The 12507-nt window shown below is 38.5% G+C and overlaps 1 protein-coding gene across 5 annotated transcripts in view; it reads right to left on the reverse strand.

Annotated features, from left to right (window-relative positions):
* aass (aminoadipate-semialdehyde synthase) overlaps positions 1–12507 on the reverse strand; it is a 36099-nt gene that overhangs the window by 20321 nt on the left and 3271 nt on the right. For all 5 annotated transcript variants that reach the window (XR_010912188.1, XR_010912187.1, XM_067492783.1 and 2 more), the window contains exons 5-19: positions 12202–12269; positions 11882–12028; positions 11703–11781; positions 9488–9615; positions 8939–9087; positions 8381–8503; positions 7894–8005; positions 7659–7718; positions 7261–7328; positions 4574–4695; positions 4151–4280; positions 1756–1866; positions 1322–1430; positions 485–625; positions 219–386 (exon numbers count right to left, since the gene is read on the reverse strand). Coding sequence is in view for 3 of the 5 variants with exons in the window: in XM_067492783.1 (XP_067348884.1) it covers positions 219–386; positions 485–625; positions 1322–1430; positions 1756–1866; positions 4151–4280; positions 4574–4695; positions 7261–7328; positions 7659–7718; positions 7894–8005; positions 8381–8503; positions 8939–9087; positions 9488–9615; positions 11703–11781; positions 11882–12028; positions 12202–12269 (1715 nt within the window). In the remaining 2 variants the exon portion in view is untranslated. The remainder of the gene's footprint in view (positions 1–218; positions 387–484; positions 626–1321; positions 1431–1755; positions 1867–4150; positions 4281–4573; positions 4696–7260; positions 7329–7658; positions 7719–7893; positions 8006–8380; positions 8504–8938; positions 9088–9487; positions 9616–11702; positions 11782–11881; positions 12029–12201; positions 12270–12507) is intronic.

Here is a 12507-nt window from a genome sequence, read left to right on the forward strand (position 1 = left end):
CTTCAAATTCTATGATTTTAGAAACAATAATAATTTGATTGAAAAAAAAATGACTGCTGTAACACTAACCGGGTTAAACTAAAATATTGCCTCTGATTTCCTGCACATAGCATTTTTTTGAACAAAGTGTCACAGAAGTTGCAGCAGTCTTTTCGGAGTGATTCTCAAAGACGGCAACTGTCTGCATCATGTGTGCACACTTCTGGGTTAAGCTGTACCTGGAACCTCAGTGACCCTCTGATCAGTGTATGTGCTGTCTGGATGCCGTACGCCTCGACGTATTTGGTGCTGTCACGGTTTGGAAATCCCTCCAAGTTTAAACCAGGGAAAAAGTCCATGGACATGGTGGAGTCCATCAGAGAGCCTCCTGCTGGGATGTTCACCACCTGGAGAAGTCACACACACAGAGTTTCTTTCTACTTGGTTTAAGGCACAGTGACAGCCGCTGTAAGGTAAATTTATTGCCCTTTAAAGCCCCCCATACCTGGTTGTCTTTAAGGAAGATGGCGGGGCTGATGGTGTTCAGTAGGACCCCATACGGACTCCAGCTGAACTTGTAGCGAAGAGGATTGTCTGAAGATTCAGGAGCAGGAAGACCACCACAGAATGAGATGTAGGACTCCACCTGGATGACCCAAATTCATAAATTAGATTTTTCTTGTTTAAAGGTAAACTCCATACTGAAAAATATTTTTTCAGTATTCATCACCAATAACATCCTAAGTTATGAAGTTTTATAAAAATGTCCACCTGGTTAAATAAAATAAAACTTAGGGCTGAAACAGATGTTTGGTTAAAATTAACTTGTTTTACTTATATTCATATTTAAACATGTGAACTACCACATCTCCATATGAAAAGTCTGTTATGAATAAAGCATTTTCAAAAATTTGATCTCGATAAATCTATGAACCACGACACAGGGTGACATCGTCATATAAAGTGTAAAGCTTGAGGCAAATATGTTTTTGATTTGTGATCAGATTATGTGAACTGTTAAAGGTGGTACCAAATAATGTTACCAACTACCATTGTGCATGAATGTTTTTGCCCCATCGCTGTGGGTTTAGGGTCTTCTCAGTGTCTGTTACATCCACGTGCACCGCACCAAGTTCAGTCTGTTTCAGATAAACTGGTTTAAATGTTCCCAGCAACTCCTGTCCAGGAATAACACCACCCCCATCAGCTCACGTCTGACTGTGTGACACCGTCCATTTCTAATCCAGAACCCATCTGGAGTGCGTTTGATCAGTATGGTGCACGACAGCCTTTGCTCACACAAACAAACAATCTTTATCACACAGTGTGTGGGCGAACTCACAGTGCAGCCGTCAGCTTTGGCCTGGTCGATATACTTCATGGCCAGCATGTGGTCGATACCTGGGTCCAATCCCATCTCATTCACTATTGTGATTCCCGCCTCCTCCGCACTGCCAAAACACACAGATTAATTCAAATAAGGATTTAGAAATAAACAACGTTGTTCAACACAAACATAAAACTCATACATTCCTTTATTGTATATCCTCTTTTGTTATATGGTTTTTAAATTATTTTATTACCTTAGCATCTGTTATTTTTCATGTTTTCATTTATAGTATTAAATAATGCTCTCCACTAACAGGTAGTAGAATAATCCAGTCATAACAGAACTTTTTATATACTCTATGAAAATATGATAAATTGTAATAAAACTGAAAAAAATTATATTGAACTCTTAAAAATGTTGGTTTATCTTGTCATTTGTGTTTTCACCTGCACTGCAGCTCCTTCATGGCAGGACTCAGGTAGCTGGCTGTCACCATGTTTACCTTCCTTTTGATGCAGTGTTTGGCGACAAGTGGGTGAAATGAGTACGGCAGCATGCTGAAAGATGCAGATAAGAATGTTCAGGTCAGTACAAAGGGCTGAAGGAAGGGGAGGGGGGGTTACAGACCTTCAATATTATTATTTATGACTGTTTGAGGACAAAAAGACATAACAGCATTAACCATATTATTAAAAAAAAAAAACAAATAACACTTTTTGGGTTGCTTAAGTGCTTTTTCCAGTTTTGTCTGAAGATTCTCAAGTCATCAAAAGATTGAATCATGTCAACTGCACTCCTTTCTTCTTGGTTACAAACGTTTCTCTACTTCTCCAAGCAGCTTCTTCAGTCTCAATGAAGTGGTTAGAACCTTTGTTCCACCCTGGCCTGAACAAGCTCATTAATGTGAGAGGTAGGAAAAGGGTGGAGTCCTCAAGTAATTATTATGACCCTTAACCCCTAAGATGGGGGTCGCTGGGTGTGGTCCTCTTGGTGGATGTGTGAAGTGGTCTTAATGTCCCTGGGGATGAATGGAAGGGCAGCATGAAAAATGGGAGACAGGTTGTGCCTGAGGCCTCGTCCTCTGTTGAGAGAAGGATTCTCCATGTGAACATAAATGGCTTCACGTCCTCCTCTCTCATACCATCTGTCTTCTCTGTCCAAAATGTGGACATTGTCACACTCAAACGAGTGTCCTTTGTCCTTCAGGTGTAGGTGCACTGCTGATTCTGGTCCTGAGAGCTTCCTTCTCCTGTGCTGGGCCGTACTCTTGTGTAGAGGCTGTTTGGTTTCTGAGCACTGTTCACTGCACTGGGCTGCACACGCTACGTTGTTCTTCTAGTGTTTAAGTGTTTGGTTTGAGGTAAACGAGTATGTGGTGTTTTCTCAAGATCCTTTGAGCTTCTCTGACACCCCGGCCATGGAGTCACCAGGCTTTCTGTTTGTCATCCTTCAGTTGGATCTGGACACCATCTTTTTTAAGGCCCACTAAGGATAACTGCAGGCCTTGAGAGCTGTCCTGTACTTTTTGGCTTTTTTCCAGGTTTATTTTTCTCAGAAACATTAAAAAAAGATTAGAATAAAATTACACTGTAACTTAATTTAATAGATATTTAGATAAACATTTTTATTGGCCCTTATGGGAAAACATGATGGATATATGTAATATGAAGAGAGGTACAAAGTGGGAAAGTGTTTGCCGTTTATTTCCAGTTAATTCACATCATGAACACAATGATCCTAATACTTCAAAGCAAAAAACTGCATAAAAGTGCCCCTGAAATATTCATACAAATTTACATCAAAGAAGAAAAACATGCATTTAAAATGTTTAGTTACTTAATTACTTAGAAATGCTTTCATGGTTTGTTTTTCCAGATTAAAAATTCCTTTAGACTTTTGTTGAAAGACCTTGAAAGTTCAAAGTCCAATTGAGAGTTAACTGGTAACTCTTTAACTAAAGATCTTCCATAAAAATTTAATGTGTACAAGTGGCAATGACTGATCTGAACCTGGAAGAAGAGAAGAGTGAAGTGAGGCAGATGGGAGGTAGGAGGGGGGGGGGCTGCATTAAAATTATTCATGAAGGTGAAGAAATATCGTCATTTATCATATAAAGAACACTAAAGGTATTTTACTGTATGAGATTAAATGAAATTCAACTTTCCATTAGTTACTTAGCAGTGTTTCTTCGTTTCTGTTTTTCAGATTAAAAAGACCTGTTACCTTTGTTGAAAGACCTTGAAAGTACAAACTCTTACTGAGGGTTTTGTGATCACTTTAACTTCTTCCATAAAAATTGGTGGTAGTGATATATTCATCATGTTTACCTGTAAATTCAATTTCAACTTTATTTAAAATGTTGAAAACACTTTGCAGCATTGGTCTTTGGAAATACGGTAGGAATTTGTTTGCAACTATAACTGATAAGCCCGTAAACATTTTATGTCATGAAGAATTAATTTGTATTTTTAGTCATAATTTGTCATTTCTTAATCAATTTTTCTTAAAAATGTAAATAATATGAGCAGGTTATTAACATCTGTAGAAACCTACAGTTTTTTAAATTTCTCCTATATATTGTACCAAATTCTGCAGGACTTTATCAAGAAAATGTAAATGTAAGAATGTATCACTTGGACAATAGAAAATAAATTTTAAAAATGTCTGTGTAATTTTCTTCTCTAATGCAACCCAGAGGTTTTAGCTCTGTAATTCAGTCTCCTCTTCCTTTTGGAGAGGGTGTGAGCAAAAAAGATAAATTTAAAATAATCAGAGAAGATGACAGGACAGGTTGCATGTTTGATTGTTAGTCATTTTGTAGTACAGGTGTGGCAAATGTACCTGATGACCAAGTCATGATCTTGGACCAGAGAGTCCAGCCGTCCTTCCTGGTTGCTGACATCCAGCGTTATGGCGATTGTGTTGGGATATTTGGCAGCCAGCTCCTCTGACTGACTCAGCAGTGCCGATGCTGAACAACAGCACAAGAAGAAAGCGAATAACTTAACAGTTAATGGAAGCTCAGACCTGTACAGGTACTATGCTGCATTTCAGAGAAATATGTACTTTTTACTACACTATGTTTATGTACAGCTTATATATGTAAGTCTTATTCATACAAGGCTTTTTGTGTTTGACATTTCTATCAAATCTCTAAAACATTAATACTTCAAGGTTTAAGGCATTTTCAGACAAGTGTGGAACTTAAACTGTTAAATACTTTAAACAAGTGTTTTACAGCTTATCTTTGTAAAACAAACTCACCCACAGTGACTTGGATCTTTTTATCGCGAGTCAAATACTCAACTACAGGACTAGAGACGTATCCCGACCCCAAAAGAAGAACTCGCTTCACCCCAGACTTCTGCATGATCTGAGCCTTCTCCCTGAAGGAAATGAGACACTCTGGATTAAAGCCACATTACAACACCACATCAGTGGCGCTCAGTCAGCTTCCACCCAACAGGTGGGGGTGTTAAACCCTGAGCCACACAAATATTCCAAATTACTTTATTTCAACATGGAAGCACCACAGAGAAGGTTAGTGATGACATCACAAATAGTGACGTATAATCATTTTATTTAGTTGTTTTTCCCCATTTGCCTATTGGCAAAGAAGCAAAGGAGTTTTTATTTCCACCAACACTTTATGTGGAAAAAACCTGATCTGAGTTTGGTGCTTCCACCTGATCTGTAGAATGATTGGATGTATTGCCAGTCAATGTTTGAGACAATAAAAAATAAAATGAAACTTTAGCCATTCAACTTTGACTCTTTACACATTTTCTTTTACAACAGAAAGCGACCAAACAGCAATATTTTGGGATTTAATTTCACTTAGTTTCAATTACATTAAAAAATAATTTAAATTGTTTAATTACTTTACATTACTTAGCAATATTTTCATTGGTACTGTTTTTCAGAATTAAAGTACCAGTTAGCTTTTGTTGAGAGACCTTGAAAATACAAAGTCCAATTAAAGGGTTCTGTTATAGCTTTAACTGTTACATCTTTGAAAAAAGATCTGCTATAAAAAATTTATGTCTACTAAGTCAAAGTGGCAATGACTAATCTGAACCAGGAGGAAGAGAAGAGCAAAGTGAGCCGGAAGGGAGGAAGAAGCGGGGATTTTATCGTTATTAAAAACAAATGAATCCAACACTTAAAGAATTTAAATCTTTGTATTTCTGATTTTTTTCCCCTAAATTGTTTTCCCCATGTAATTAAAAATTTTTATTGTTTAAATTCACATGATAACACACCATTAAATGTGCCAACAAATGGAAGCATTCTTACCATATTAAGTGATGTTTTGACAAATCTTTTGACCTCAAGCCAGAAGCCTTTTAATTAAAGAGAGTTGTCTTTTTCAAATGATTCAGTTAAAAAGCCTGCGATTTTGCATGCTGGATTATCAAAATACCATAATAATAACACCATAGTAGAGGCATCATCCTGAGTGACCTCTGGCATTAATATCCCATCAACCACCACCACCACCACCACCTGCCTTCAATCACCCGAGTCGGACCGCTGGACTCGTTCATTTTCGCCTAATTGGATGAGACACCACACGAGTCACAGCAGGACTGACTGGAGGTCAAACCAGCAGTTCGCCTGTTGCTGAGCCTCGTGATATTAATTAAAAAACAATAGCGACGTTCCCTCAGGAGGATTTCACTCATGGTTTACATATCTTAAGGAGCCACACTCAATCAAAAGGATTAAGATTTCGTGGCATGGCTTGTCTGGAAAAATGATACTTAGGATCAATTAGAAAGAAAACTCATCAAGTCTTGGTGGCCTAAATATGAGTGAGAGGAATGCTTGGGTGTGAATCGCACAGGCTCTAGGGGAAAAAAAACAAAACAATATTACTGTAATTTATTAAGGGATAAAACATTTAAATAGATGTCACAAGCTCATTATATTGTTTTTAAAGCAGCTTTCATGGAAGCTACAGATAAGCTGAGTGGGCTGTAAAGAAAAAAAAACTGTGTAATCAATCGACACAATACAGCTTGTGAAATTAAACAAAGAAGATTTAAAAGATAAACTTAATGATAAACAGAATGCTTCTGAGGATTTCTTAGACAGGAAGGAAATTAAAAAAAAAAACATCCAAATTGATATTTTATGCTTTGTGTCTTATATAAAGTCAGAAGACTATATTATATTCATTGGTGTCTCGAGTAAATGAGGTCGAGGAAAATTTTGACCATTATATAAAAAACATTTACCGGAAACCTTTAGCCAGGCTCCATTAAAGGTGAAATCTGTGGCATTAAGAGGAATAATGAGCATAGTTTCTCAGCTAGGGTCAACTGTGCTTGGACCTCTGTCACATTATAAATGCAAAATTGCTAGTTAACACAAGACAATCTGATGTGACAGACTGGGTGATGGCAGTTTGAAAGATGAGAAGATTCTTCTACCCCAAACACCCAAAGGCAAACTCCAGTAGTTGAGGTTGGATAGCAGCTGTGGCCTATTAGTGTGTTAGCCTTGCATGCTGTTAATACAGAGGTGCAGCAAACACCAGAGGGGAGCACTGTGCAGGAACAAGCACAAAGTGAAGGTTAGTTACTCACTAAAGTCCCACTACAAGCATTGCTGGCTGGACTTTAGTACATTGCAAACTGCAATGCTACAAACTACAAAGCAAAAACTAAGCTTTTAGTAAGCAGCTAATAAAGGTAGTTCACACTTATACTGAATAAATACTGTATCTGCATTAGCGAAACAGATTATAAAACTTACCCATCTCATAATCTTTACACATATCATCCATACATTGGTACGGTTAACTGATAATTGTGATATTTTTGTGAAAATTATAAATGATGAATATAAACAGAAATATGATGAAACGTAGAATTATCCACACAACCATACGCTAAACCTTCTATACACTAGGCATAAAACAACACTCAAATTCGGTCTGTAATTACCTTTTTTCTCGAAGTTTTTCAATGTATTCAAACTTCGGGGTGAGTACTCCATTTGAGGTGATGACAGCCTGTAGGAACAAAAACATAAAATAGATTCAGATTATCATTTAGTTTTTATACGTATCATAGTTTTTGATTTGAAATGATGCTATATTTGAAAACAAACTTGTTAGCAGTGGTAGATTATTTACTTTGGCAAAATTAGCACAACTACACTTTTACAATTTGAATTACTTAAGGTGTTGCTGGGCAGCTACGAAAGTTCTTTAGTAGCAATTACAATTACTAAGTGTGTGTGTGTATATATACACACACACACACACACACACACACACACATATATAGTTTGTTACTTTTCACCACTGGCTGGTATTTACTATTAACATGACATTACTTACATCTCTAACTTGTGGAGTAAAGTCTTCTTGCTCCAGCGGTCTTGTAGCATCTGATGCCAACTGATAATCGTATAACAATAAGTTCAGAGAAAAACTGGAAAAAACACTTCACATCAGTTCATCAAGCGAAAGGTGCTGCAGTGATCTTACAAAGCAAATTCAACATGTTGTCAGAAGCAGAAACTCAACAACAATGCAGGCAGTTTTCACCTCACCTACAACCCAGATGTCTTACCATCTCTCCAATGAAGGGGAATAGTCTGTCTCCAAAGTATTCGGTGGCTTCGATGGGTAGCTGAGCCGGAAGGTTGTCGATGGAGCACATGAGTATACCGTGTCCCTCCACACTGCCACAAACAGAAACAGATTATTATTCATGGATTAGAGAGCTGCACTATTATTCAACCATTCAGCAACATGCCGTTAGTGAGCCGGCAATGAGAAGCTCAGAAGCGGCAACTTGAGATTCCAGTATCACGCGGAATCCCTAATGAGAGTAAAATTTTTATATTTTTAATATATAAAAAAGATAAAATTCTCATATATATTGAACAATAGTTAAGAAAAGCATACAAGAAAAAAATCTACAAAATCGCTGATTATGTACCATCCACCATTTGTTTTAACATCCACATTATTATCAGTCATAGTGAGTCATGGGCTGAAATCTGTCATTTCTGATCAACACTGATCAGACTAGTCAAAGTAAAAGTTTACTGTACCTGTTGTGATCGATGTGCTGGTCTGCGTCATACATGCAGAAAGGCTTATCGATGGTGGTGCACTCGTTCATGAACTCTATAGAGCCTCCGGTGTCAGCAGAGATATCACAGATGGCAAGTAGCCTGCAGAAACAGGTAAGAGCTACAGTAAACATGACTGAAGATAACCTTGTGACCTTAGCCCTGTGTTGAGCCCATTCACTAGAGCAGACTGTCAGGTACATCCAGGTCACTGTGTTTTATTTAAAGTTTGAGAACAGGTCAAATATCTGTTTTATATTTCCACCTCAATTTGCATCAGATTTAAAGTACACCATCAAAAACGCAACAATGACAGAAACTCATTGAAATTAATGACAGAAACTCACTGAATCTAATGCAACAGTAATAAAAATGTTAAAAGGAGGCAGAGGACATTGGGACCAAAAGCAGAATCCAGAAGAACAGTCACTAGTTCAGTTAAAACGTCAGTAGGGTGTTTTAGGAGACAGTGGGTAAGTGCATTTAAGATAATCAGTTCACAGGAGTTCTTGATATGTTGTCAAAAAATGTCCTTACTTGTGAGGCAGCCGTGGTGATCCTTCATTGGCTTTAGTCAAGTATTTGGAGGGTCTTATCAGTCTCTGGGCGTCTAGTCTACTGAGGAGTGTGGGGGTGTGAGTGTCCCAGTAAATACCATTAATCAGACAGGTTGTGTATGGTGCCACCTGCGGTTTCAATAACAATATGAGATTAAAAAACATGTTTTACTGTAATGAAATGAGAGCCAACAGAATGTTATAGAGTTGGAGAAGCTGAAAATCTGCCAAAATTGAATTTGTTTCATTACTGGAAGGGGAGTCATGTACTTGGATGAACAGCAAAATATTTCCAACTAAGAAGAAAGTTAACGTGACTCAGTGTCCAGATAACAGAGTCACAGTTGTGTAAAAGCGGACTTGTGTTTTGTAACAACAACATAAACTTGCCAAGCGCCTCGTGTTCAGTACTGCTGGCTGAAATATAGTACAAGGTCTGTGAGTAACTGTCAATAGTAGGCGAGAGGTTGGACGAGAAGTGCTGTGACAGACATTAGTGAAGTGGTGTGACAGAAGCTAACAGACTCACACTGGTCCTGAACTGTGAGGTGTACAGTTCTGGGTGGACCTCATACTCCGTGGGGTCGTAAGTACTACCGCTCTTCCTCACCAGGTGGTGGTGTCGGCTCAGAACCGTGGCGTACACTCGAGTCACATCTGGAAGAAAAAAACATTTATTTAAAAAATAAATAAAAAGAGAGCAGGTTATATGATGATGTTTGTCCTCAATTTTATATTATTACCAAACTGATCCGTATAGTTAAAGCTACAATAGACAATGGCACTTCAAAGTCTGAAGCCTTTCCATTTTTCTGTATTTCTGCATAACTACAACCTAATACATGATCAGATTATCAGGGAATATTAGTAAACAGATAAGGCAAAAATACACTTACTGATTAATTTGCTAAGGGCAAGGATCCTAACATGTTTGTGTGTGAACCTGGAAGATTATCAAGTTAGTTGAATGGGGAATTAAAAAATCTCTCAAACAACCACATTTGTTTCAGGGCCCCCTGCACCACAGCGCAAAAACCACTCCCCACCTCCTCTGAAGCCAAAAATAAGGAGAACAGACATCTGATGACAGCTCACAAGGCCTCCAGTTATCCTAAGGGGGCCTTAAACAAGATGGCGTCCAGATCCAACAGAAGGACGATGGACAGAACAGAGACTCAGAGTCAAAGGAAAAGCCTGGTGACTCCATGGCTGGGGTGTCCGAGAAGCTCAAAAGGATCTTCAGAAAACACCACATACCTGTTCACTTCAAACCCACCAACACACTGAGACAAAGACTCGTCCACCCGAAAGACCAATCACCTAAACACAGGAAGAGCAACGTAGCTCAGAGCTCTACATTGGAGAAACCAAACAGCCTCAACACAAGAGTACGGCCCAGCACAGGAGAAGGAACCTCTCAAGACCAGAATCAGCAGTGTACCTACACCTGAAGGACAAAGGACACTCGTTTGAGTGTGACAGTGTCCACATTTTGGACAGAGAAGACAGATGGTATGAGAGAGGAGGACGTGAAGCCATTTATGTTCACATGGAGAATCCTTCTCTCAACAGAGGACGAGGCCTCAGGCACAACCTGTCTCCCATTTTTCATGCTGCCCTTTCATTCATCCCCAGGGACATTAAGACCACTTCACACATCCACCAAGAGGACCACACCCAGCGACCCCCATCTTAGGGGTTTCAGGTCATAATCGTTACATCTTGAGGACTCCACCCTTTTCCTATCTCCGACCTTAACAAGCCTATTCAGACTAGGGTGGATCAAAGACTACTCTGGATGATGTAGTAGGCAACTGGGTTCAATAGCTACATTATTCAGATTGAAGAAGATGCTTGGATAAGTAGCGTAACGTTTCTAACCAACAAGAAGAAGTGCAGTTGACATGATTCAATCTTCAGAGAACCACAGGTTTGTAGACACGTCGCTGGAAAAAATATATTTCTGAAGAGCTAAGAAGAGGAGTAGATGGTGCTCACCAGGCTGAAAGTGGTTACAATAAATGTTCTTAAGAGTTAGGACTTCACCAGTCCAATGTCAGGCAGATCACGTACAAATGGGGAACATTTAACATGACTGTTACCCTCCCCACAAGTGGTCGAGAAACAACGAACACAACGAACACAACAAGAGCAAATGCAACAAACCCCAGGGTAACATCTGGAAAACTAAAGGCTTTTCTTGCAGTAGCAAAGATCAGTGTTCATGAATGCACCATCAGGAGGACATTAGAACAATGGCGAACATGGCAGACCTGCTGGAGGAAGGTACTACTCTCCAGAAAGAACTTTCTTGGAGGTCATGTGGATAAGGCTACAAGAAAATACTACATTTGATCCATTGGATTAGGGTTGTAACATAACAAAATGTGGAAAAAGTTAAGTTCTGGGAATACTTTCTGGATGCAATGGTAAAGAAATCCACGTTCTCCGACGAATATATGTGGGAAAACCCCCTACCACGATTTCAGAAACCAGCTTTACATGATTTAGATTTAAAGTTTAGAAAGAAGCTTTGTTACATTGTTTCAAGCATACCAACCCTATCCAATCTGAGAAAGATGGCTGTAAGCAGTATCAGGATCTCAGCAGATCACCGTTTTGCAGTGGCGGTTTGCAAAAAGTTAAATTCCTAACTATACTGTTATATTGTCATTTAGTGGACTTTAATAGTGGTTTTATCCGAACTTCTATTTCCATGCTGTCCAACAATCAGACAAACATACCTCCAGTTTCACTGACGTCCTTCATCTCATGAGGTTCAACGTATTCAACAGGGAGCTCGTTAATTATGTCTTGGGCCCCCTAAAGAAAAGAGAAAAAGTCACATAACGACTAAATTTGCCAAAATACCTCACTGATATTCGAGCATTTTATTGTTGGATAATTTTTAACCTTCTCCTACCTTGGAGACATTACCGGTACCGGTGAAACAAAAAGTCACTGGGCCAATGGATTTAGGCAAGAGCCCCATGGAAATCTCATAGCCACAGTCCCTCACTGCCTGGACAGCCTGGCTAACGTTCCTGTAGTTATGAGCCATGCCTATGTGCTGGGAGACAGAAATAAGTAATAGGGTAAAATGAGGACCCAGATTTATTGCTTTCAGTAGCCAGAATTAAGATGAGGATTCAATGAAATCAATAAATAATCAATTTCTTTCTTCATTTCAATTTGAGGATGGGTGGCTTTAGATAAAATGTATGAAAAATGATTTTTTCTTACCATGAAGGGAGTGTGGTGTCCAAGAGCCAGAAACCGGAGCCCCAGTCCATGTAAAATGTTGATCATTCCTACAAAATAAAATAAATAAAATTATATATATTTATATACAATATATTTATATACAATATGTATTGACACAGGGTATAGCATGATCTGTATTAATATGATTTGTCTTTATATTTATTCTATGATCATACAAGAACCAAAATGTCTTAAAATATCATGACATAACCCTGTGCATGTAATATTTCAAAATTTAAATTTACATTTTTTCACCAGTGCAGAGCTTGATTAAGTATGAACACT

This window comes from Channa argus, chromosome 23 (genome assembly GCF_033026475.1).
Source record: "Channa argus isolate prfri chromosome 23, Channa argus male v1.0, whole genome shotgun sequence".
NCBI lineage: Eukaryota > Metazoa > Chordata > Actinopteri > Anabantiformes > Channidae > Channa > Channa argus.